The sequence below is a fragment of the Sapajus apella genome, unplaced genomic scaffold, assembly GCF_009761245.1.
Source record: "Sapajus apella isolate SASKATOON/1434 unplaced genomic scaffold, GSC_monkey_1.0 scaffold3, whole genome shotgun sequence".
NCBI classification, from domain to species: domain Eukaryota; kingdom Metazoa; phylum Chordata; class Mammalia; order Primates; family Cebidae; genus Sapajus; species Sapajus apella.
In genome coordinates this window covers 62,674,007-62,698,145 of record NW_022436943.1, presented here as the reverse complement: position 1 = coordinate 62,698,145, position 24,139 = coordinate 62,674,007, and the positions used below count along the sequence as shown (strand labels likewise).

At 50.4% G+C, this 24,139-nt stretch overlaps 1 protein-coding gene across 4 annotated transcripts in view; it reads left to right on the top strand.

Annotated features, from left to right (window-relative positions):
- TRAPPC9 (trafficking protein particle complex 9) overlaps positions 1 to 24,139 on the top strand; it is a 701,893-nt gene that overhangs the window by 556,657 nt on the left and 121,097 nt on the right. For all 4 annotated transcript variants that reach the window (XM_032246659.1, XM_032246663.1, XM_032246652.1 and 1 more), the window contains one exon: positions 608 to 698. In XM_032246659.1, coding sequence (XP_032102550.1) covers positions 608 to 698 — 91 coding nt within the window. The remainder of the gene's footprint in view (positions 1 to 607; positions 699 to 24,139) is intronic.

Here is a 24,139-nt window from a genome sequence, read left to right as displayed (position 1 = left end):
ACAGATCTATTTTGAGAATCACATTGGCTGTTTAATACTAGTGCAATGGAGATTTCTGTTTTCTACATTTTTAAACCTAATTTCTTCATCCACTGATACTTGCTGAGCGACTTTATGACTTCCTCGATTATGAACTCGAGTAAGTGAGCCTGTTCTTAATAATATGTGTAATTACATCAAGACGTATAACAGGACCGATGCAAAACCAGCATGAAACTGACGCGTGTCAAGGAACTCATGGGTTGTACTGAACAGTGAACCAGTTTGCATGTTTTATTAAGGAAAAATAACCTTCCATTTCTCTTTATTTCCCCCAGCAAGAATAGTTGTTGGATGAAAATTATCTCAGTGGATTTCCCTTTCTTACATAACAGTAGTTTAATTTACCAGATTTGAGGGATCGGAAGAGAAGTGCCTGCTGTTTTATATGCCCCGATGTCCACGTACCCAGGGCGATGTCATAGTGGTTGGTTAGACAACCCCTTCAGAAGAGGGGAGCCATCTGCTGTAGGAGGTTTCCCATCTGATGGTCTCTGTATAGAGATTTCTAGATGTTCTCCTATATCTGGGATCAGCAGGATCTGTGTTTTCCTTGACCAAGGCTCACCCCTCCCTGAAGCGCAGCGGCGAGGCCAGTGTGGAAGGACTCCTGAACCAACTCGTCCTGGAGCACCTGCAGCTGGCACCTCTGCAGTGGGGTAAGTACCTGCCAGCCGCCCATTGATTCTGGGTGGATGTGCTCCTTTTCTCCAAATGCACAAGCAAGATTTTGTGGGTTGTGTGTCTGGGCACCCCAGATGGTGGCGGGTGCTGCAGGTCGTCACGGGAAACCTTGAGGGAAAAGACAGGCCCATCATGCTACATTGGCGCCTCTGCCTGAGGGCATCTGTGTTCACCTAGGCGGCAGCTCAGCACTCAGGCGACAGTGCAGACGTGAGAAGGGCGCAGTGCCCATCAAAACAGGTGCAGCGGGTGGATCGCAGCCTACGCCTTGACTTGCATTTGCTGTAGAGCGGGTCGTCTTCTGAAATGGCAATTAGCTGTGTCTGGCTGGCCTGTGCTTTGCAACTGTTTCCAGAACTGAGAGAGGCCTGGGATGCCAGAAGAGAACAGGATGTGGTTCACCCTTGCTTTCACCCCTCTCTCCGCGCCTGCGTTGACAGCTTTTCATGCTGTCTGTGTGGAAAAACGTTTGTTTAGTAAATGCCTCAACTCAGTGTTCTGTTCCGCCCGAAGGAGAACACCATTACTGAGCACTTAGCACAGTTTATTTGAAGGCGGCTTCTTGCACCTGGGAACTTGCACCCTACACTGTGCCTTTCTAAATTGAACTCAGAAATATTTTGCTGAGAAATGAGCTTAGTATTTCTATTGAAGTGAGAGTCTTTATTCTCTGGAAATTATTTCATCAGCTCCTCTATTTTGGATCACATGCAAACCATCAGTTGCAAGCATGTATATCCCCTTTCTTCCTTTTCTTTAGACAACAGGTCATTGTGAATAAGTAGCTCCTCTGTGATCCAGGGTCCAGTTCATGAATAAGCTTGTTATGCCCCTTTCATGGGCTGGAGACACATGGAAATGACTCCAGTGACGTGAGGAGAAAGTAAGTATTTCTCCTTGCACTCCAGCAGCCCGCTTCAGCCTGGAGACCCCTTGTCCCGCAGAGGCTGGCCCCTGGCTCCTAACAGATGAAAGCTGTTGGGACCAGGTAGGCATCGTCATGGCAGCTGTAAAGTGGGTTTGCATTTTATACTCAGGCTCCTTCTGTGGACTGTCCTCCTCTCTGACCCAGCCTGAGTGGTAGGAAGGAAAGGCTTGGTGTTTCTGCAGCGGGTTTCACAGTTTGGTTCTCTGGAGGCTTCCCAGTAGCCCAGCCACTTTTCTAGGTGGAAATGTCCTATCTGTCTCCTGATTACCTGGGCACAGTCAGCTATGGCCCTAGGCTCAAACAACTGAGCTGGGGCAGACACCTGGGCCGCCCCGCCGTGGGGTGGGGTCAGGCCCCGGGGGAACTAGCTGTATTTTATTTGTTACCAGAGGAGATTCCTCCAGGCAGCTATGCAAGACTTTCACGGGGTAGGTGAACCAAGGGTGGGCCACAGGCAGAACAGGGGCCCAAGAGCAAAGAGCAGAGTGACTTGGGGGTGGGGAGGTGGGCAGCAGATGGGCTCCTCTTTTCTCTCTCAGGGTTGGCAGCCCTAGCTCCAGGCAAGGGTTTTTGAGATGGCTTGAGGGCCTTTGGTGGGGTGGGTGACCGACAGGGCACCCAGGAGCAGAGCCCTGGGGGAGAAGTTCTGGCAGGACAAGGCTGAGTGGGGAGAAGTCCCTCCGCCTTCCAGTGCTCTGTGAACTGACTGTGCAGTCTGGAGACGATGCCCTTCCCATGGCGTGGACTGCCCTTGGCACTGTTCCAGGTAGGCCCTAAGGGTGAGGAGGGCTCTGGAATTGGAGAGGCACAGGACAGAGAAGAGGCAAGGACCTTGGATTGTTGAGCATCTCTTGTCCCAGACATTTTACATAAGAGCTGCCATGCACTCCTCACCACAGTCCCATGAGTGAGGTTTCCTCCATCATTTACAAACAGGGCGACTGAGCCTCAGAGCTTGGCCCTTGCCCCAGGGGCTCCAGGGTGAACGGAGCTGGGAGCACTGAGTTACAGGCCACTATACCTCCACCAGCCAAGGACAAACCTCAGCCCAGCCCTGCCTGAAAGTTGTTGGGGCTGGAAGAAACCTGGACAATTTGGGAATTTCAGATGAAGAAAAGCTTTAGTCCTTAATGATCACAAAGGTCCTTTCTGCTCTTTTTGCCTTCTCCCCTGGGTGTGCTAAAAACACCCTTTAAAAATTTACAGTAGTGGGGAAATTAGAGAGAAGAGTGGACAATTAGAGCCAGGACTGGGAAGTTGGTTTGGCCCTGGGGTGCCTCTCAGTGCAGAACAGCCTGGAAGCTGCACACGCCCTCATGGGCAGAGGCACCTGCTGGGAAGCGTGAAGGCTCTGGGCTGGGCTCAGACCCGTTCTGCGTTACACTGCTGTTTCCATTTCTTGCCCTAATTTTTTTCCGCTTTATACTGGTTTATTTTCTGTTGCTTATAACAGAATACCTGAAACTGGGCAATTTATAAAGAAATGTATTTCTTACAGTTACAGAGGCTGCAATGTCTCAGGTCAAGGAGCTGCATCTGGTGAGGGCCTTCTTGCTGCTAGGGACACTGCAGAGTGCCAAGGTGGTGCAGGGCATGACATGGCGAGGGGGCTGAGTGTGCTCATCTGCTAGCTCCGATCTCGCTTCCTCTTCTTAGAAAGCCACCATTTTCCCAACCATGAGAACCCATTAATCCACCAACCCATTAATCCTTGAATGGGTTAATCCATTCATGAGGGCAGAGCCCTTGTGACCCAATCACCAATTAAAGACTCCAGCTCCCAGCACTGCCACATTGGGGATTAAGTTTCAACATGAGTTTTGGAGGAGACATTCAGTCCGTAGCACCTTTTTTTTCATACGGAGGCTCAGGGAGTTCTTTTGGAAATGTAGTTCTGTTCCATGACCTCTCAGGATCAGGCAGTCCTGGGCTCAGATCCTAGCTCTGTCACGTGTTAGCTGTGACCTTCGGCATACCACTTCACCTCTTTGAGCCTGAGTTTCTTCCTTCATGGAGTGGGATGATGCCAGCTGTGTAAGTTACTCCAGGAATTGCCTGAGATGATGTCTGTTACGTGCTCAGCACAGCCCCTGCCTCCCTGCACCATTGTTTCCTCTGAAACCCACACCCGTCTCCTCGTCACCCTCCTACCCCCTGTGCTGGCTCCCTTTCCCCATAGGAAACGTGGGCCAGCAGTGAGACCAGCCCCGTGCAGATGCGTACTGGGCCCCCGCAGTTGGGCTCCGTGCAGGGTGAGAGGTGACACTTCATTGACATTGTTGACCTTGCTTCACTGCAGCCTCTGGGGGAACAGGTAGGGGCGCAGGGTGACAGAAAAGACCTGTGGTTTTCACTGCACTCTTGTCTGAAAGCAAAGGCCTTCTTCATGGTGCTTCAGTCCCCTCTGTGGTGTAGTAGAGGCTGTTGGTGGAGCCAAGGGACCTGGTTTACGTTTCGGTCCTGCCACGTGCTGCGTCATGGAGGCACCCTGAGACTCCATTTCACCATCACAGGGCAGCATGGACCTCTCCCATGGCAACCTCATGTGTTGCTCTGAGGCCCAGAATCAAAGTGAAATGATATTTGTAAATGTGTCTGGAACACCATAAATTCCCACTGCCTGCAAAGCAAAGATTTATTATAATCACTTATGTTTTAAAAGCTACAGAGTCTTTCGTACAAATATTTCTGTAATTCCTGGATGATCAGCCCAGTTCTAGGAGTCATATACCCAAGCCCTGCTGTGGAACTCACAAGGGGTTCTCCGTGAATCTGTGCTGTTCATCTCTGCCACCCCGTTGCTCACCTCAGGGACTGGGCAGTGCGTGGACCTCCTTCCTGGCATCTGTGCATGGTGGGGCCGCCTTCAGAGGGAGGCCCAGGCAGGTGCTCTTCAGTCTGGGGTACAACAAGAAGGAGGGGTGAGGCCCTGCGGTATGGAATCTGGCCCACGGCGTATTAAGAGGTGCTTACATATTTCCTGCTTTCAGTGAATCCACATTGGCCCAAGAGCTGCCATCCTTTACTGTCTCTGTTCTTGGAGAATTTGAGAAGGTGGTTTTGAGGTCCTGTTTGCATGGCATAGAAAGATGGTTAGCAGTAGGAGGCCAACTCTTTTCTTTCATGACTAAAGAAAGGTCGCCTTGCCTTTGTTGGGGTGGTGGTTTGAGACGCAACACTTTGACATCTGAGGACAGTTGCGAGATGTGGCTTAATGACTTCATCATGAGACCAGAGCAGATCTATTTGCTAGTTTGGAGGACACGGTAATTCCCACTTCACCAGGTTGTTAGGCAGCTCAGGTGGCATGAAGGGTGGATGGGAGATGGGGGCGCTCGCCACATGCGATGCTTTGTGAGTGAGTGTAGAGCGAACCAATTGGCAGTCAGATCTATTTTTGTTAAATTACTAAGGTTTGAACAGAAAACACATCTGCATCTACAGGAACTTGGGTTCCCTAAAAAGACTAATAAAAACGAAGTTCAACTTGTCTTGATACATTGGGTCAGTCAAAAGAAACAGATTCCCCAGGGGAGGGGTCATCCAGCTGCTGCCACACCTGGAGTGAGCCTGTGGACCGTCTCTCCTGGCTGAGGCCACTGGGAGGAACCTGAGGGTGGGGGTCTCCTTCTCCAGCACCGGGTCGGTTTCTTCCCCAGGCCTTTTCTGTTTGGTAATGGATAGTGTTTGGGTCACCTCTAGCAGGCACAGAGGCACGTTGGCAAATAATGCAAATATTAATCCCTTTATGCTGGAGGAAATCCATGGCTTTTTAAAAGCAGTGCTAAGATCTGAAAGGCATTTCTGCCTTCAGGACGTGAGCTGGTCCCCGTGGGAGCGCCAGCAGTGAGCGGCTCATTTCAGTTCCAGTGGCACCTGCCAGGGTGGGGGCCTCACGCTACGGTGTGGGGCATTCCGAGAAGTGGGGCATGATATTTTCCTGTTTGCAGTGGCACAGTTCATCTCACTATTACCATATTGGCTGTTTCCAGTAAACATGTTAATATACAGATTTCAATTCGATTTTCTGACTAGATGAGTTTTCTAGTTAGGAGTTACTGCTAGGTAAAAGGCTCTGAACGTTTTTAGGGATCTTGAGATGTTTATTCATCATATGGGCATGTGACTTATCCATCGTGACGTGGACGTTGTTGGAACTTGGATTTCTGAGGCGATCTTCTGACCCCTCTTGAGGGCACAGGACACTCAGGCTTCCCCTGAGAAGAGGGTGGGGAGTGCAGGGAGGGTCCAGGTTGGATCAAGTCCTTAAACCTTAAACAGGACCCCCAGATATTCTGGAGACTTTGCAAGTCACAGGGCATGGGAGCTGAAGTGGGTAGCAGGGGTTGTAGTGACTCCAGCCCCTCCGCGATGCTGCAGATGGATCTGTGAGCCCAGTGGGGCAAGGGTCTTGCTGTGGCCACCAGGCTTTCCATGTCCACTCCTGCTGAATTCCACTGCTTAAGAGGTGCTTGGCATCTTTGCTTTGCTTGGGAGCCATGGCTATGCCGGCTGCCTGCACACCTGGGTTGGTCTCTGACTGCAGCGAGATCACAGCAAATGCCTGCAGGGACCTCGGCTGAGTTACATGGCATCTCTTCCTAAAGCAGCCATGTGGGGGTTTTCCATTTCTGAGAAGAGCCTTCTCTTTGAGCGCTGTTTGGAATCACACATTTATATATCTGTGTATATACAAAGAGAGGGAGAACAGGCACCTCGCCCTGTGACTCATAGTTCAGGCCCTCAGGATGAAGAGGAACAAGCAGACACGGACCCCATGGAACGATCTCAGCTTTGGAACCCCGCAGACCTACTTCTGGTCTCAACTTTGCCATGTTCTGCCAAGTTGGCCGAGTGCCTTGAGCAGTCACTACACTTTGAGCTCCGGTCCTCTGTGAAGTGTTGTGACTCAGCCACCATGCGGGGATGTTGGGAGGAGGGAACAGACTAACAGATGATTCCTTGCCATGTAACCCGTGCTCACAAATAGAGCATTTAACATCTTGCTGGTTTCTTTCTTTCTCTCTCCTCATTCCCTCAAGGAGCTCCAGGCTGGGAAAGGAAGTGCCTGGTGTAGGAACAGCAGGGCCAACACAGGGAGGCCTGGGGAGAGCCTTTGGGGGCCGGAGCAGCCCCATCCTGCAGGCAGAGGCCATTTGGGAGGAGGGAAGATGGCCCTGAAGGGCACGGGTCGGGATGGTGTCGAGGAGGAGGTGGCTGTCAGCTGGGCTTGGAGGAATGGGTGATTAAGTTGAGTTTATCAGAGTTTAGCACCTGGGCAGGGGCAGATGGAGAGTTCAGACCTTGGCTAGCCACCCACGGCGAGGTGGTGCATGAATAAGGGGTGAGTTTTGTCTGTCCCTCACTCTGACCACATGCTGTGCCCACCTTCAAGCCCATGGGGGGCACATGTGGTATAGGGTCTGCATCCTCGGCCACAGCCCAGGCAGCTCCCCTCCTGTCCTGCAAGGTGGGATCTATGTCTCAGACCCACCCGCTCCTAACCCCCAGCCAGGGCTTCGGGGCTACCTCTTTCCCTGCGCCCCACCCCCCATGACCTGGGCTCCCCTCACCATTCTTCCAGAGTCCCCTCCGAGGATGAACTAAGGCTGCAGCTCCCTAAAAGCCACCGTGGCCCGAGGGAGTTTCTATCACACCCGTAGGCCACCATGCCACGCAGGCCCTCGCTCCCTGGCAGGCCCAGTATCCCCAGCTTTGGCCTGGCCTGACTGATTCTTTCTCTGCCTCGGAGCAGGCTTACTAATTGAATTCAAAAAGGAAAGGATTCTTCTTTAATTTTTGAATTTTTGTATAGTTTTGAGACAGGCTTCTGCTTGTCACCCAGGCTGGAGTGCTGCGTCCTTGACGTCCTGGGCTCCAGCAATCCTCTCACTTCAACCACACCCAGCTAGTTTTTGTATTTGTTATTTGCGTTTGTTAATTTTTGTAGAGACGGGCATCTCCCTATGTTGCCCAGGCTGGTCTTGAACTCCTGGCCTCAAGAGATCCTTCTGTTTTGGCCTCCCAAAGTGCTGGGAGTACGGGCGGAAGTCAGCAGGCCCAGCTTTTAATTTCAAAGCAACCGTTTTGCAGTACAAATCACCTGCTGGGCCAGGCGGGAGGACTTCATGTTGTTATTTCTGAGCCCTGCCACGCCCTGAAGGCTGAGGTTCTCCCACATACAGAGGAGGAGCTTGGACCTAGCACAGCTGGGAGGGAACAGGCCTGGGTTCAAATGTGAGTTCCTTCTGTTACAACCTCAATCTCGCACTAGATCACTTCATGAAAGTAATATAATCTCATGGCAGAAGAAGAGGGAAAATCAGAAAACAGAGATAAAAAATAGCCTTTCCCTATGCTCTAATTCATTTTTGTTCATTCCCAAGTCTTTCTGCTCCTTTCCAATTCTAATTTTGTCCGTAGGGATGATCCTACTGTATTTATACTTCTGTGTCCCTTTTTATGCTTGACACAAGTGTAAGCATTTCCCATGTGATAAACATGTCTCACACATATTGTGACGGGCTGAACTATATTTTATCAAATGAATACAAGATAATTTAATACTTGTTCTATTGTTGAACATTTAGATTGCTTCAAAATGTTTGCTGTTTTAAAAATTAGATGTAGTGGTTTTTTCGTAGAGCCTTCTCTGTGTTTTGGGGCGATTCCCTCAGCGTGGATTCTCAGAAGTTATTAATATTTTATGGGATCTTGGCGGAGAGCAAAGCCGTCCACTTCATTGTGTGATGATGGCAGCAGTTGTGCGGCTTGGACTGGCGTGGAGTCAGCGCTGAGCTGACTGGGGTCTCGGCCCAGCCTCTGCTGCATCCTCGTGGCGAGGGCTGATGCGGCTGGTGGTCAAGTCCTGTGAACCTTGGGGTTCCCTTTTGTAAAGTGGCGATGCTCAGTGGAGGTTTGAAGAAACCCCCAGAAGCCCAGCAGAGAGTATGTTCCTCAGGCTCACAGAGGTGGGTGTGATCTTCGGGGTGGCTGTGGTGTGGGTGCTGATGTCAGACTACGGGCAGTGGGGGGCCTCCAGAATCTTCCTGCTTCTGGGGCCTGAATTGCGTAGTGAGTGTTCTCCTGCTGGAGAGGGTCTGACGGTGAGGCAGGAGGCAGGAGGGCAACGCTGGGCTGGGAGCAGGGCCGTGCTCACAACCGGACCCTCAGTGTGTGTGTCGGGCTGGAGCTCCCCAAACCCCTCTGTCTCTGTCCATGAACGGTCCTGGAAAGGGGGTGCTGCTCTGATCCTCCAGGTGGGAAGAGCAGGAGGCAGGGCTGGGCCTTCCTGTGCCTGCTGCAGAAACTCAGCGTGCTCCCTGACTGTCTATTTTGAGGCCCATCTTCCATGCGTTTCCATAGAGACCCGGTCATGGTGACTAATGGGGCTAAGCGTTTGCCATGCGGATTTGAGTGTCCCACGGCTGTGCCACCCTCTGCCTGCTTCTTCCACTGCTGGCACTTTTCTCTTTATAGCTCTTTGTATTTCTCAGATGCATCAATGATTGGTCTGTGCTGTCTTTCACGGACATCCAGGGAATACAGATCAGATGTGAGCCACATTACGGAGTGGATATTTTCAGTGCATACTCTCCAAATAATCACCAAGCAGATCCCACCGTGAGCTCCAGCTCTGAGCTGCGATGTGAAGGCTGCACTTGTGGGAGCGAGGGGAACACCAGCCTGGGAAGCAGAGCAGCCACCTGATGACTTGTGTGTGGGACACTCCTGCCTTGTCTCAGAGGAGATGCGGTATTCTCACATTTGGGCAGCACAGCTCAAGGTCCAAACTCTTCATGACTAGGAGAGTACAGCAGGCAGCAGATACAAAGGCCTAGCAGAGAGAGGCGGGGCCAGACATGGTTCATGGGGACAAATGACTGCCATCGGTGGAGCCTGGAGCCACAGGGAAGATGGGTGGGCTGGTAAGGAGAGGGAGGCGAGGCTGGAGACCTAAGGTTGCATGGAAGATGTTGATTGATTGATCCATCCATACATCCATTCATTCAGTAAACATCTCTTGATCACTACTCAGCACCAGGCACTGTCCTCAGCGCTGAGGACCTAAAAATAAACTCCATTCCTGCCTTGGAGCCACTCTCAGTCTGATGAGGGCGAGGGATCCAGGTTGGTCAGCAGCTTGTTTGCACACATCCTGGTGTTTGCTCACTTCAGAACTTGTGCAGACATCCTGCAAGCAGGGGCCAGAGACAGACTAGAGCCTAACACCCAGCTGCTGCCTTTCCCAGGAAGGAGTCCCGGTACGCATGGGGCCTCCCTGGGGCCAGCCCACCTGGAGCAGGCTGTGGGTCCTGTGGTGTCCATCCGAATAGCACCTTCTGCACTGTGCCAGCTCCGGTCAGGAGTCTGGATCCCACGGTGCCAGTAGCCAGAACTCTGCCTGGTGCCTCTGAGGCCGGGCTGTACCTGGGTGCTTTCTGGGGCTTTGCAGAGAGACGTGTCCCTACACTGAGAATGCCCCCTTTCATCAACTTGTGTAACGTGGACATCATGCAGGTAGCTTTGTTTATTTCTAACATGATCTTCAGGCAGAATGGCCTCTACGAGTCACTAAATGTGTTCAGAGCTCAGGCTGCCTGGAAAAGGGAGTGAGAAACCCGGCTCCCGCCAGCCAGGTGGTGGGACAACCCGCACGGATGGCGGCCATGGCTGCCCCAGGCCGCCCAAGCAGCTGGGCTTGCCCGCCGGCCCTCTGCTTCCTTCCCAGGTAGCTTAGCAATGGCACCAGCAGTGAATTTTTCCAGCACAGCCCACATCTCCAAACATCTGCTCCAGGCCAGTCTTAGTATTTCTGAGGAGTACCGGAGGAGCCCCCTCTTGCTGGGGCAGGTGAATTGGGTGGTTTTGGTGACTCTGAGAGTCTGGTCTGCTTGAGCCGAGAGCCACTTCCTGGGGACCATGACGGCTTGTGGCAGCTGGCCCGAGGCCCGCTGGCCTGGTAGAGTAGGTGTGGGAGGCGAAGGCTGTCGTGTGGCCCAGCTGGCATCCCTGGGCACAGGTTGACAGAGGATCATTCGTTTTTCTTTACAAAAGTAGTTACCTTCTTTTTGAAGGGGGAAAAAAGTGAAAACAAAAAACTTGTATTGAGAGGAAAAGCCCCAGGACCCTAATCCCCCACTGGGAGAGGCCCCCGTTCACAGGCCCTGCTGTTCCGTCTGTGGGTACGGCTGCTGCATTTCAGGAACGGTCTCCATGATGCTTTCTGCGTCCTCCTGGCAACCCCGGAGGAGGCATCCGTGACAATCCCTCATGTGGATGGGAAAGAGGAAAGCCAGAGTGCAGCAGCCCCAGGTGGCCTCGCCCCGTGTGAGCCTGGCCGGCCTGGCTGCGGGGCCTGTGCCCCCACCGCCTGCTCCCTCGTCTCTCTCCTCTCCCTCCTCGCTCTTCTTCCTCCCTATTCTCCACCTTCACCCCTCAGTCTTCTGTTTAGCCACAAATAACTCTGTTTGAAATACCATTTAGGAGCCTGCTTAATTGTAATCTTGTTCACCAAAAGAAAAGCTATTTGTGGCGCGCATACCGCTGCCTGTCAGGAAGGCGTAACTTCCGGCGTCCCCTCATCTGTTCCTCCCGACGTCCCAGTGGGGTAAGCAGTGTCTGCTTTTGGAAGAAACTGGTGGGTGGAGAGACTTCACACTAGTCCCACAGCTACTGTCCCTGTCCCCGGTTCTGCTCGTGTGGGATCTGCCTTTTCCACAGCGCTCAGGGTGACCTTCCCGCTGTGGTCATGGCTGGCTGTTCGCCTACCTGGAGCGCTGTCATGGCTACAGAGCCCTGAGGATGGACTCCCAAGCCTGGCCTTTGGCTCAGAAGGCCCCCTCACCGCCTGCAGCGTCCTCCCTAGCCTTGCCCGCCTCTGTTCCCTGTGCTGCGGGCTCAGGCTCCCTCAGCTGCCGTTGCTTGTCCCTGTGAGCGACGCTCCCCCCAGGCCTTCATACCTGCTGCCTCCCATAGTCTTATCCAGCCCTTTCCTTCCAACTCAGGTTCTTGTAGGCAGCATGCCTTGGCCTCCCCACCTGGGCCCAGCTGCGTTTCCGCCTGTGCGCTTTCCTACCCCAGCACAGTGCCTTTCCCCTTCAAGTTGTACTGTCTGCGGGCTGTGTCTTCCACTGCTGGGGGGTGCCTGAGAATGCAGCAGCATCTTCAGCACCTGTGGGTGCTCAGTAAGGGTTTGCTGACTGCATGAAAGAGTGAATAAGCCAGTCTCCTCCCATGGATCCAAGGCCAGATTTGAGCCTAGGCATAGATGTCATTCTTCCACGTGATTTAAATGGTTCCATGTTGATGTGCCCAGATGCACTGAGACAGTCCCCTTCTATTGCTTGTTGGTGGGTTCATGTTTGCATTTGTAACTCTAAGGCAGGTGTTCCCGGCATCTGCCTCGCAGCAGCTCTGGTCAGTTCCCAAGACCTCATTCCCAGAGCAGCATTGCTGGTGCAGCGTGCGTGCCCATGGCCAGCCTAGCGTCAGTGGTTGACTGACCTATGCTCCTGCTGACAAGAATGGCCTCACCATGGGTCACTCTGGATCCTCAGCAAGGCAGCAGCCAGTTGGAGAGGATATGGCTCCAGCCCAGGCTTGGGGCACCATGCTGAGCAGGCCCAAACCGTGCCCTATGCCTCACCCCAGTGCCAGCACAGAATGTGGTGCCATGGTGATTGGGCTGGTGTGTTTCCAGAGACCAGAGCTAGACCTTTCCGAGCCAGGTCCCTGGAGAACACTCCAGTACAAAGGACAGGAATATGGCCTGGAACATAAGCCAAGTGGAATTAAATGTCCCCTAGCCCGAGGCTGCTTCCACCTGAAGTACCTCCCCCTGCAGGAGGCCTTCATCACCCTTGCCTGCTCCTGGACAATATCCCCTCCCATTTACCTTGTCATTTGTCTGTCCTCTTCCCAAGACTGAGCTCCTTGGGAGCAGTGACTGTGTCCAGGCAGGTGAGAGGAGGTGTGCGGCTTCCTGAATCCTCCTGAGCAGGGCCTGGCACTGAAGGAGAGCAAGTGCAGGGAGCAGCTGGCCTGTCCCTGCCACTCACACACAACCTGACGGAGGGGTGAGGGGAGGTGCTGCAGAGAAGGGGACAGTTCTGCCCAACCCAGGATGCCAGGAAAGGTCTAGCTAATGCAGTTTTGAGTGTTCACTTATTACCCGTATCCTTTTGTGATGAGTAATATGATCACCTATCAGTGATCAATGTATTGCCATCCTCTTTCTATCCTTGGGGAAAATGACACTTGGAGATGCTGATAGACTGACTCAGCATTCCCAGACAAATCAGCAGAAATGTCAAGACTAGCCTTGAAGCACTATTCTAGACTTACATTCTCTTACTTTTATCCTGCAAGCATCCACTCCCCATCCCTGCCACCTACCTACCCATCCACCCCTCTATCCAGCCATCTATCCACCAACCCATCCACCAGCCCACTCATCTATCTGTTTACTCATTCAACCATTTACCCACCAACCCATCCACCAGCCCACCCGTCCATCTATCCACTTATCCAACCATTTACCTACCCCAGTCCATCTACCAGTCCATCCATCCATCCACTCATTCAACCATTTACCCACCAACCCATCTACCAGCCCATCCATTCTTCCACTCATCCAACCATTTACCTACCAACCCATCCACCAGCCCAACCATCCACCCATCCATCCATCCACTCATCCAACCATTTACCCATCAACCCATCTACCAGCCCACACATCCATCTATCCACTTAGCCAACCATTTACCCACCCCAGTCCATCTACCAGCCCATCCATCCATCCACTCATCCAATCATCTACCCACCAAGCCATCTACCAGCCCATTCATCCATCCACTTATCCAGCCATTTACCCACCTACCCATCTACCAACCCACCCATCTACCCATCCATCCATCCACTCATTCAACCATTTCCCCGCCAACCTGCCTACCAGCCCACACATCCATCCATCCACTCATCCAACCATTTACCCACCGACCCATCTACCAGCCCATACATCCATCTATTTACTTATCCAGCCATTTACCCACCCACCCATCTACCATCCATCCATCCTTCCACTCATCCAACCATTTACCCACCAACCCATCCACCAGCCCACCCATTCATCCATCCATCCATCTTCTCATCCAACCATTTACCCACCAACCCATCTACCAGCTCACTCATTTATCCACAAGCCCATCCACGAGGTTATCCACCCATCAACTCATTTATCTGACCACCATCTGTCTGCTCCACTCACCCATCCGTTCATCCAGCCACCCACCAACTCATTCATCTACCTACCCATTGATCCATTCACCCACCTGCCCACTCACCAATCCATCCACCACCCACCTACCCACCCACATATTTATCCATTCACCCACATATCCACCCATCCAGCAAATTACAGTTGAGCACCTTTGGTGCCAGTCTGTGCTAGACTCAGGGAGGCTGTCTCTGGGGTGCCTCAGCTCTTACTCCTCCTCCTCCTTTAGTTGCCTGCAGCTTTCTTTAAGAAACATCTCATTTTTTGGAAGGGTGATTTCTGCAATCGTCTCTTCCTGTGGGGGAATGGGACATGGGGCTATGCCTTTCATCTTTGATTCAGACTCCAGGAAATGTAAGGTTCTAATAGTCCTCCTCTGTCTGGCATTTGGCCAACTGGTGTGCTCCCAGTGCCTTCTGGCTTACTGGGCTAGGGCAGGCCCTCCAGTAGGAAATGAGAGATGCAGTATAAATGCCTGCACAGCACAACAGCCTGCAGGTGCTGAGGAAAGGGCGATGTGAGTGGAGCTTTCAGGTTCTGAAAACAAGCTAAGGAAAGAAGTCCGAAATCTCCACAGAGTGGCAAGTAGCAGGTTATTAATCCTGATAAACCAAGAGCTAATAAAAATGACTAAACATAGCATGCCTTATGCCTACCCAAGGTGGGCCCAGATGTCCGGGTTATGACAAAACTGAGCCACAGAGCCAAGGCACATCTCAGCTGGCAGGCTCTCACTTGTAATCAGCATAACTACCTTTATTGAGAAGCCTCTACCGCAGGGACTTCACTGGTATTTAAATTCACTCATGTCACACCATCCTCACACAACCTCGTGAGATACATTAAAACCACCCTTGTTTTACAGAGGGGGAGCTTGAAAATCAGAAAGCTCATTCCATGACCACCAGCGAGTAAGTGTGGGAGTAATCAGAGACTGCTTTCCTCCCAGCGTGCCCCATTTCCCGCCTCCAAGGGAACATCAGTGAAAGCCCTTCTTCCATTGTGTGGTAGCCCCTGCGAGCCCATGCGCTAAGTGTTTGTTTGCTTTATTTATTTTGCAAAGAAAAAATATGCACAAACATACTTAGAATTTAGAAGGTGCAGAAGGATACGTGATGAAAAGCAAGCCTCCTTCTCCTTACCTTGATCCTCTCCCCGGAGGCTGTGGCTGCCTCCAGTTTCTGGTTATGTCTGCAGACTTACTCTGTAAATTTATTTTCCTTAATGGTAGCCTGTGACAGCTATTCTACGATGTTGTTTTTTCCCCTCACTTAATGGTAGATCTTGGGTATGGTTGCATCTCAATCCTGTGGAGCTGCCAGATTCTTTCCAACCTCTGCATCAGAGCATCATCATTTATTTGCTCTGTACCTTTTGATGGACATAGTTTGTTTCTAATGTTTTGCTGTTATAAACATAATTGCAATACATATCCTTGTAACTATGTCATTCCTCACCGGAGTGAGTCACACTGTATGATACTTAGTTTAAATTGAGCAGTCTCTTAAAAAATGTCTTCTGTGTTGGAACCATGCTTTAAAAGACCTTCTTCATTTGGATGATGTTTTTAAAAAATTCTCCCATGTTTTCTCTTGGTGCTTTCATGGTCTTGTTTGGTTTAATATTCAGATCTTCTGTTTTTCTGGAATATACTAAGATGTGAGTGAGGCATGGGTCCTCCCTTTTTCTAAAAAGCTACCTAATTGTCCCCAAGTCATTTAATCAATAATCTATCTTTTCCCAATCACTTTTCTCATATGTTTAGGGAAATTTTTGGACTCTCTTCTGTTGGTGTACCCATGAGTGAGCACCACCCTTTAATTGCTCTAGCGTTACAGTCCAGTATATTTTACCATCTGCTATAGATAGTCCTCCCTCAATGCCCCTTTTTTCCTTTCTATCTACCTGTGGGTTGCATATTTAATTCATTAAAAATTTCCTATTTTAAATACAATTATTTAAGGCCATGACTTTTCCTGTGGTCCCTGTTTTTACTCTGTCCCATGTTCTAGAATTTAATGTTTTCATGTTTGACATTTTTTAGGCATTCTGCAATTAATTTATCTTTCACTCCTGTCCCAAGAGTTGTTTAAAAGACAGTTTTATAAAAACTTCCTGCAGTGATTACTTTGTTTTGTTTTCTTCTTTTGTTATTGCTTTCTAATGTAATGGTATTATCAGTTCAGTACTGTTTTCACCACTTACAGTTTACAAAGTTTTCTTTGTGCTAAGATTTTTGTAACTATGCCATGGATATTTTTAAACAAGTTATGTTTCTTACCTGCATTGAAAATGTATCAATGAACCCTACCTTATTAATGATACAGGGTAGTTCTTTAAGATCCATTCCTATTTGATCTACTGTGGGCCTTGAGAGGTGAATTACAACTAATGCTAATGTGGGTCCATTCCACCATGAGTGCATGTATGTGTCCCATGATCTCTGCAATGTGAATGCTGATGGCCTGTAATGCACAGATGCTGGTAATTGTTACTCTTTGTTTGTCCTTTTATCATTTAAGATGTCCTTCTCTGTCTCCTTTCATGTTTTTTGCCCTTATTTCATCCCTGTTTGATTTTTTTTTTTTTTTTTTTTGAGACGGAGTCTTGTTCTGTTGCCAGGCACCAGGCTAGAGTGCAGTGGCACAATTTCGGCTCACTGCAACCTCTGCCTCCTGGGTTCAAGCAGTTCTCCTGCCTCAGCCTCCCGAGTAGCTGGGACTACAGTTGTGTGCCACCATGCCCAGCTAATTTTTGTATTTTAATAGAGATGGATGTTCACCATTTTGGCCAGGATGTTCTCGATCTCTTGACGTCGTGATCCGTCCACCTTGGCCTCCCAAAGTGCTGAGATTATAGGCATGAGCCACTGTGCCAACCAATTAGTAGAGATGGGGTTTCACTGTGTTAGCCAGGATGGTCTTGATCTCCTGACCTCGTGATCCATCTGCCTTGGCCTCCCAAAGTACTGGGATTACAGGCATGAGCCACCTCGCCTTGCCTCTGTTCGATATTATAACTACCACAGCTGCTTTCTTTTTGTGTGCCTGATATACCTTGGCCTATCATTTGAATTTAAACCTTTAAGAATCACTTTTTTCTTGGATGAAGCATTGAGTTTTGCTTTCTGATCCAACTTCAAAGTCTTTTTCATTTATAAGTGAGTTTAGGCTATTTACATGTATTGCTATGGTATAAATGTTTGGTCGTGGTTATGTCATATATTCTGTTTTGCTTTTTGTTTTTATAATTTTTCTATTTACTTTCGTGATCTGCATTTTCTTGGTTTTATTCTGTGTGGTGATTTTCTTTCTCTTTCTTTTTAGACTTGCCTTCTACATCTTCTGTCTGACCTACCACCCCTTCCTTCCAAGGTCTGAGTTGCTTTATTTTTCTGCACAGTCCTTATAATCCTCTGACATTTAATCATATTCCAGATTTGTTTCCTGTTTGTCTCTCCACCTTCATTGGAATATGAGCTCCATGTGGGATAGATTTATTCTCGGTGTAGTTTCAGAGCTTAGAGCTGTCCCTGGAGCATCTCTTACATTAGCAATAGATATTTGATAAAGAAGTTAATAATATAGCCTTTACAACACATCTCCAAAGTAGGTAGTGTTATTCCTATGCTATAGGGGAAAGAACACTCAAAGAGTATGCGAGATTGTCACTCAGCCTGCAAAGCAAGCAGCGGAACACAGTTACTGTGGTTTCAAAATTCACGTTTTTCCCAATATTTTTGTATTCCCAACATCAAGTGATGAGCTACTGGCCTCCACCAGGATTTTGGGCCTTGGTCTACTGACTTCCAACTACATACTCCACTGCAGCATGCTGCTTTAAGAGGAAAGAAAGGAAATAATATTATGCACAAACTTGCAAGTATGGTAGTAAGAATCGCCTTTTCCTGAACCATTGTATTTTATTTTATTTTTGAGACGGAGTTTTGCTCCGTCACCTAGGTTGGAGTGCAGGGGCGCAATCTTGGCTCACTGTGACCTCCGCCTCCTGGGTTCAAGCAATTCTCCTGCCTCAGCTTCCTGAGTAGATGGGATTACAGGTGCCCACGACCAGGCCCAGCTAATTTTTGTGTCTTTAGTAGAAACAGGGGTTCACCACATAGGCCAGGCTGGTCTCAAACTCCTAACCTCAGGTGATCCACTCACTTCGGCCTCCCAAAGTGTTAGGATTATAGGCATGAGCCACCACGCACAGCCTGAACTATTTTAGGATATGTGGCTGATCTGATGCTCCAAACACATCCAAATTATTAATATGTACTTCCGAAAAACACAGACATTCTCTTGTATAACCACAATGCAGTCATCAAAATCAGGAAATGAATATCGATAGACGATGATCTCATACCGAGACCCCATTCCAGTTAGCCAGCTGTCCCAATTGTGTCCTTTATGTTGAAGATCTGGGTCTCATGCAGAATCATTTGCTGCATTTAGCTGTTACATACTTTTAGTCTCCTTTGGTCTGGAACAGCTCCTCCGTCTTTCTTTGACTTCCATCACCTTGATACTTTAAGATACTACCAATCAGCGATTCTGTAGGATGTTCTCAGTTTGGGTGTATGCAGTGTACCCTCACGATTAGATTCAGTTTTGAACATTTTTGGCAGGCATGTCACAAAAGTGAGGCTGAGTCCCTCTCTTTGTGTCTGTCAGGTGGCCCACCGTCTCTAGTTGTCCCGTTGCCAGTGATGGTTATTGACCATTTGATTAAGATGGTGTTTGCTTCTCTCTACTATAAAGCTATCCTTTCTCTTTGTTGTTATTAAGTATTTGGTGGGAAGGTGCTTTGAAACTATGTGAATATCTGATTCCTCATCAAACCCTTACATTTCCTTATTTGTATTTGTATGAATTCATCATTTTAGATTTTATTCATTGGGTTAAAGTTCATTGCTAGTATTAGTTATTTTGAAATCCAGTTTATCCTGATTTGACCTCTGGGTGCTCCCTCAGGCTGACTTCTGTGTCTCTTGACCGGTCTCCATCATTATTCTTTGAGCACACACTTATTTTCTGCCCCAAGGTATTTTAGGTTCATCTCAAACTTAAGACCTGATATCACTCATTTTTCAAAGAAATCTTGGTTCCCTTTAAGGAAAATTGATATATAGAGGCCAGGCACGGTGGCTCACGCCTGTAATCCCAGCACTTTGCGAGGCTGAGGCAGGCGGTTCACCTGAGGTCAGAGTTCGAGACCAGCCTGGCCAACATGGTGAAACCCTGTCTCTACTAAAAATACAAAAATTAGCCAGCTGTGGTTGTGGGCGCCTGTAATCCCAGCTACTTGGGAGATAGAGGCAGGAGAATCACTTGACCCCAACAGGTGGAGGTTGCAGGGAGCCGAGATCACCCCAACCAAGAGCCACACTTTAGGGGGTGGTCAATGTTGCTGTTCCCAAATGTTCTCAGAGGACAGAGACAGGAATAGAAACACACACACACACACACACACACACACACACACACCCATTAACATCTCTTTCTCTCTGTCTACCTTAACAGCCACAGGCCCACACTGACACTGCTTATTCCAGTCCACCACTGCAGGGTTCCTTATGGACAGTCCCTTTTCTTCACTGTTACCTTACTTCCTCATCCTGGAGAGCTCCACTTTTGTTATCTTTACTGTAGCCTGTAACTTGTCAGTCTCCCGGTGTGTACCCAATCTCCTGTCTCTCCCAGCCCATCTCCATACTCTCGAGCTCTCCATCTCTCACCAAGGGGACGCAGCCCACAGACCCACAGCTTCCTGCCTTCCCCTCTCACTCCTGCTTTGGCACCCAGGCCAGGCCTCCCTGCTGTGAGGATGTCCTCCTGCTCTGGATGGCCTCTGGCTTTGGTGTACACATGGTGTGTAAACCAAAAATAAAATTCGAAGGCCCCTCACCGTCTGAATGGACTTCCTCCTCAGCCAGGGCTCTTAAATTGTAACCTGATAGGTTGAGGCCACAATGGGAAGTGGTGGTGGAATAGTCCTCATCATACCCCTCCGGCAGTAACATCAACACAACACAGACCTTCAGTCTGATAAGAAACATTTTGTGACCTATTCTCTCTGAAGCCTGCTAGCTAAAAGCTTCATCAGCGTGTAAAACTTTGTTCTCTACATTCTCTTATCCTAACCCAGACATTCCTTTCCGTTTGATCCCAGGTCTTTAGACAAACTCAACTAGAAAATGTTTCAATTTACCTAAAGCCTGTAAGCCCGGAAGCCCCCACCACCTCCCCACCCCTTTGGAATTGCCCCGCCTTTTTGGACCAAACCAATGTATTTCTTAAATATATTTGATTGATGTCTCAGGCTTCCCTGAAATGTATAAAACCAAGCTGCATCCCAACCACCTTGGGCCCATGTTCTCAGGACCTCCTGAGGGCTGTGTCATGAGCCATGGTCACTCAGATTTGGTTCAGAGTAAATCTCTGCAAATATTTTAGAGTTTGATTCTTTGGGTCCACAGGTGGCTTACACATGGGGCAGCTCTACTGTGCGGAGACCCTCCTCCCCCTGCCCAGGGTCCACACCCATCCCTGGACCACACTCAACTGGGTTCTCTCAGGACCCCATGGCTTTGGGCTGAGTTGTTTGGACAGGGAAGGGGTGGCCTCTGACCCTAGGCTCCTGCCTTTTTTTGTGACACTCCGTTCCCTGCCATACCTCCATAGCTTTCCTTGCCATTCACTCTTACTCATTCTTCCGGCCTCGGTCAATGGTGGGCTGGTCTCAAACATACCTTCTGCTTTCTCCGCTGCTCCTGCCCCAGGGATGGCTCTTTCTGACTCCCCTTTGATGATCTGTGTCTGTTTCAGGCCCTCTCTGAACTCACAACACAGAGTGGGTACAAAGTAACTGCTTGTTGAATGAGTAGTCTGTAGTAAGCCTTCAACAAATACTTGTTTTGTGAATGAATGAATCGGAGAGAAACAGCCCCTTTCCTCAAGTAGTCCTCAGGCATATTGAGGAGAAAGGCTGTCTTCTGCCAGACCAGAATGCAGGGGCATGGGGCCCGATTCCTTCTGCTGGGGGAGAGCCGCCTCGGTCTGTAGAGATGCCTGTGGCTCTCGCCCTGAGAGCAGCCTTCTGAAATGCTTCATCCAGACCCCATGGGGACGGCCTTAATTGTGATGACAGCTTCTTTTGCTGGGCCTCCTTGGGTTTTTCCTCTGCCACTGCCTAATCACAGCAAAATTAAGAGAATTTAGATTGCTGGCTTGAATCGGTGCTAATTAGTGCAGATATAAATCAAGCCCAGGCCTCTATGGGATTCTTAGTTCCGAAGTTTCACGTGAGCTTCCAGGCATTGTTCAGACGTGGTTCCTGCGGAGCACATGCTGTCACCCTTGGACCTGGTGACATTCTCCTCATCCTAGGATGCTTTCAACTGGGTTGCGTCCACATAGGTGTAGGTGAGTAACTGCTGGCATGAAACACCTTTGTTCCCAGCAGATGAGCCAGTCCAGGTCCAAGCCCTTTTCTTTTGCTGAAACTTCACCTCCAGGATCAGGAAAATGGCCCTGGGCAGGGCCCTGGCATTCACAGCTCTGCAGGGCTTGCTGGCTGTGGGCACGCTGCCATATGCTCTACAGACACTGCCCCTTGCTCCTGGCAGGCCTGTGGGGCAGGTGTGCCACCCTCATTTACAGAGATGGAAACTGGGGCCCTGCAGTCCCCTAGCCAGGAAGTCACAGAGCAGAACGGGCGTGTGAATCAGTGTCTGTCTGGTGCTGTCCACAGGACTTGGCCCGTGTCACAGTGTCCCAGGTGCTTTCCATCCCTTCAATAAGAACATGAATTTCAAAAGATAGGCTGTGCTAAAAATAAGTGACGGAGATTTCTGTCTTTCCCCAGTTTTCTATTGTTTCTTTATAAGATTAAAAACAAATTTAACCCCTGGTGCCTTCCTCTTGCAGGTATTTTTATATCCCTGAATTTTGCAGCCTTTCCAAACCCTCGTATTGAAGGACAGACGTGGAGGGAGAAAACATATGTTGCTGGTAGAGATAAGAGTAATTGAATGGGCTGTCTGGACGTGGATTAGCTGGGGCTTACTGTACCAGTGAAATGGAATCTCTTGTTTTTCTTGGATGCCTCATTCAAGGACAGCACGGGAAAGAGCCCTGGGCACCAGCTGACTAACCAGCTCCTTGAACTAGCCTGGGGCTGCAGGAGAGGGAAGGGGCTTTGTGGTGGCCTGATGGAGCTGGGCCAGAATGTTGGGTGCTTACCACAGCACCGGTGGGCGGTGCTGTCCCCGGCACCTTGACGCTCCCTGGTCCCAGTCCTGGCTGGGAACCATCCGGCTTTCTGGCCATCCTGGGTGATGTCAGCCCGAGCCTCAAACCCGCACTCCATTTCCATCTTTCCCGGCGTGAATGCTGCCCCTTGCCCAATCCACAGCCCCCTCCCTGTGCACCTCAGCAGCAGATCTGTTTTTAGCTGCAGCTCAAGCCGAGGCTGCAGACACAGCCATGTGGGGTGAATGCGATGATGTTCAGGGTTGTCCTCCCTTCACCACATTGACATGTTGACCATCCCAGCCTTTCTCGGAGGTGGAAACAGTGATTCTAGACGGGAAGTGGAGGCCCATTCAGGGAATGCCTGCTGAGCCATGCCTGGTGAGGGGGAGCAGCACTTCTGTGGGGTCACATCACGCCTTACACCGTCTGGGGGTGGGAGGGGCCTCACCCCCCAGGGACCGGGCCCCAAGCCTGACCTGTTACAGTGCTCACCGGTTGCATGCCCCAGATTCACCACAGGCCTGGGACAGCATCCTCAGCAGAGGAAGCAGCGTCCCATCAGGGGAAAGAGGCACTCCCTGGCAGCCTGGGAGCATGTAGGGGCCGGCCGGGGGGGCCGGCCGGGCGCACCCCTTCTTTGTGCCCTCTGTGTCTCCTCCCTGTGCTGTAGCCGAGCAGCGGGCAGGTCTACATCCTCTGGCCCTTTCCATCTCTACATGTCTTGGGCCTCTTGGGGCTCAGAGTCTGCTCATTGAGTCCCGGGGAGACGAGAACCACACCTATGGGGTTAGTGCGTCAGGCACTGTGCTAGGCCTCTCCTGGGTGAGGGCTGAGAGGGGCCCCAAAGTCTGTCTCCTTCCTGGGTTCTACCACTTTGCATAAACTGCAGCCAATTCCTGTGGCCTTTTCTCCTGGGGAAGACAAGCCGAATGAGTTGGTGTCAGTAGCTTGGGAACTATCTCCTGAGACAGGAGCAGGGCCTGTCCTTTATGCAGGGTTTTGGAGCTCCCCAGCAGGGGCTGTGCATTCCTGTGCGTCTGCCACGTGCCAGGAGATGGAGAGAGGCTACAGAGGGCCACCCACCCCATCGAGAGGTGGCTCACATGGAGCACACATATCTGCACAATGACCTGGCCTGTGGGAGGAGCAGGACACCCGGGAGGAATGCAGAGCCTTGATGCACATGCGGCTGCACCAGGGCACTGTGACCTGGGGGAGCCCCTGGCCTCACCGTGCTTTCCCTCCCTTTCTGTGGCTTACTTAGGGTGCCCAGGACTTGCTGAGTATGCACAGAGCAGGTGCTTCATGGAGAGTGAGATTAAGATATTCAATGTCATAGGAAGGAAGGAAGGAAGAGAGATCTGGAAGCAAACGTAGGTAGGCTTAGGCCTTGGTATTCAGAAGTTTGGGGGAAATCACTCCTTCCCCTTGTAGTATGGACAGAGGAAGTGATCCTACAGGCGTGCCTGCCTCTGGGCCCCTTTGAAGCTGACCTTGAGCCTGATGAGGCAACTTCAAAGACAGCCCCTGACCTTTCCCAGACAGCTCTTGACGACGTCCTCTCCCCAAGGCCCAAGGCTGGTGCTCCGTCACTGGACGGCGGGGCCAGTCCCGCAACTGGAAGAACACAGCTGAGTAACCTTTGCTGTCTGAGACGTCAGTGTTCCCGGAGGACAAGCCCCTTCCCTAGAAACAAGCTCACAAGTCCACACTGATGGTGGAAAAGGCAGAGACCTGGCGAGGCGGGGCACAGGCAGACAGTGGTGCTTTTGTGAAACAACACAGGCCAGGAAGAGCCGAGGCGCTGGGGCCAAGTGCCCTGGCCGCTTCTCCCAGCGGAGCCGTTTGGCTCAGTGACCATGACCTCGCAGAACCTGTTTAATCTGTAAAATGGACCCGAGTCCCAACGTGTATGGCTTCAGAGAGAGGAAATGGGGTCACGTCCACATTGTA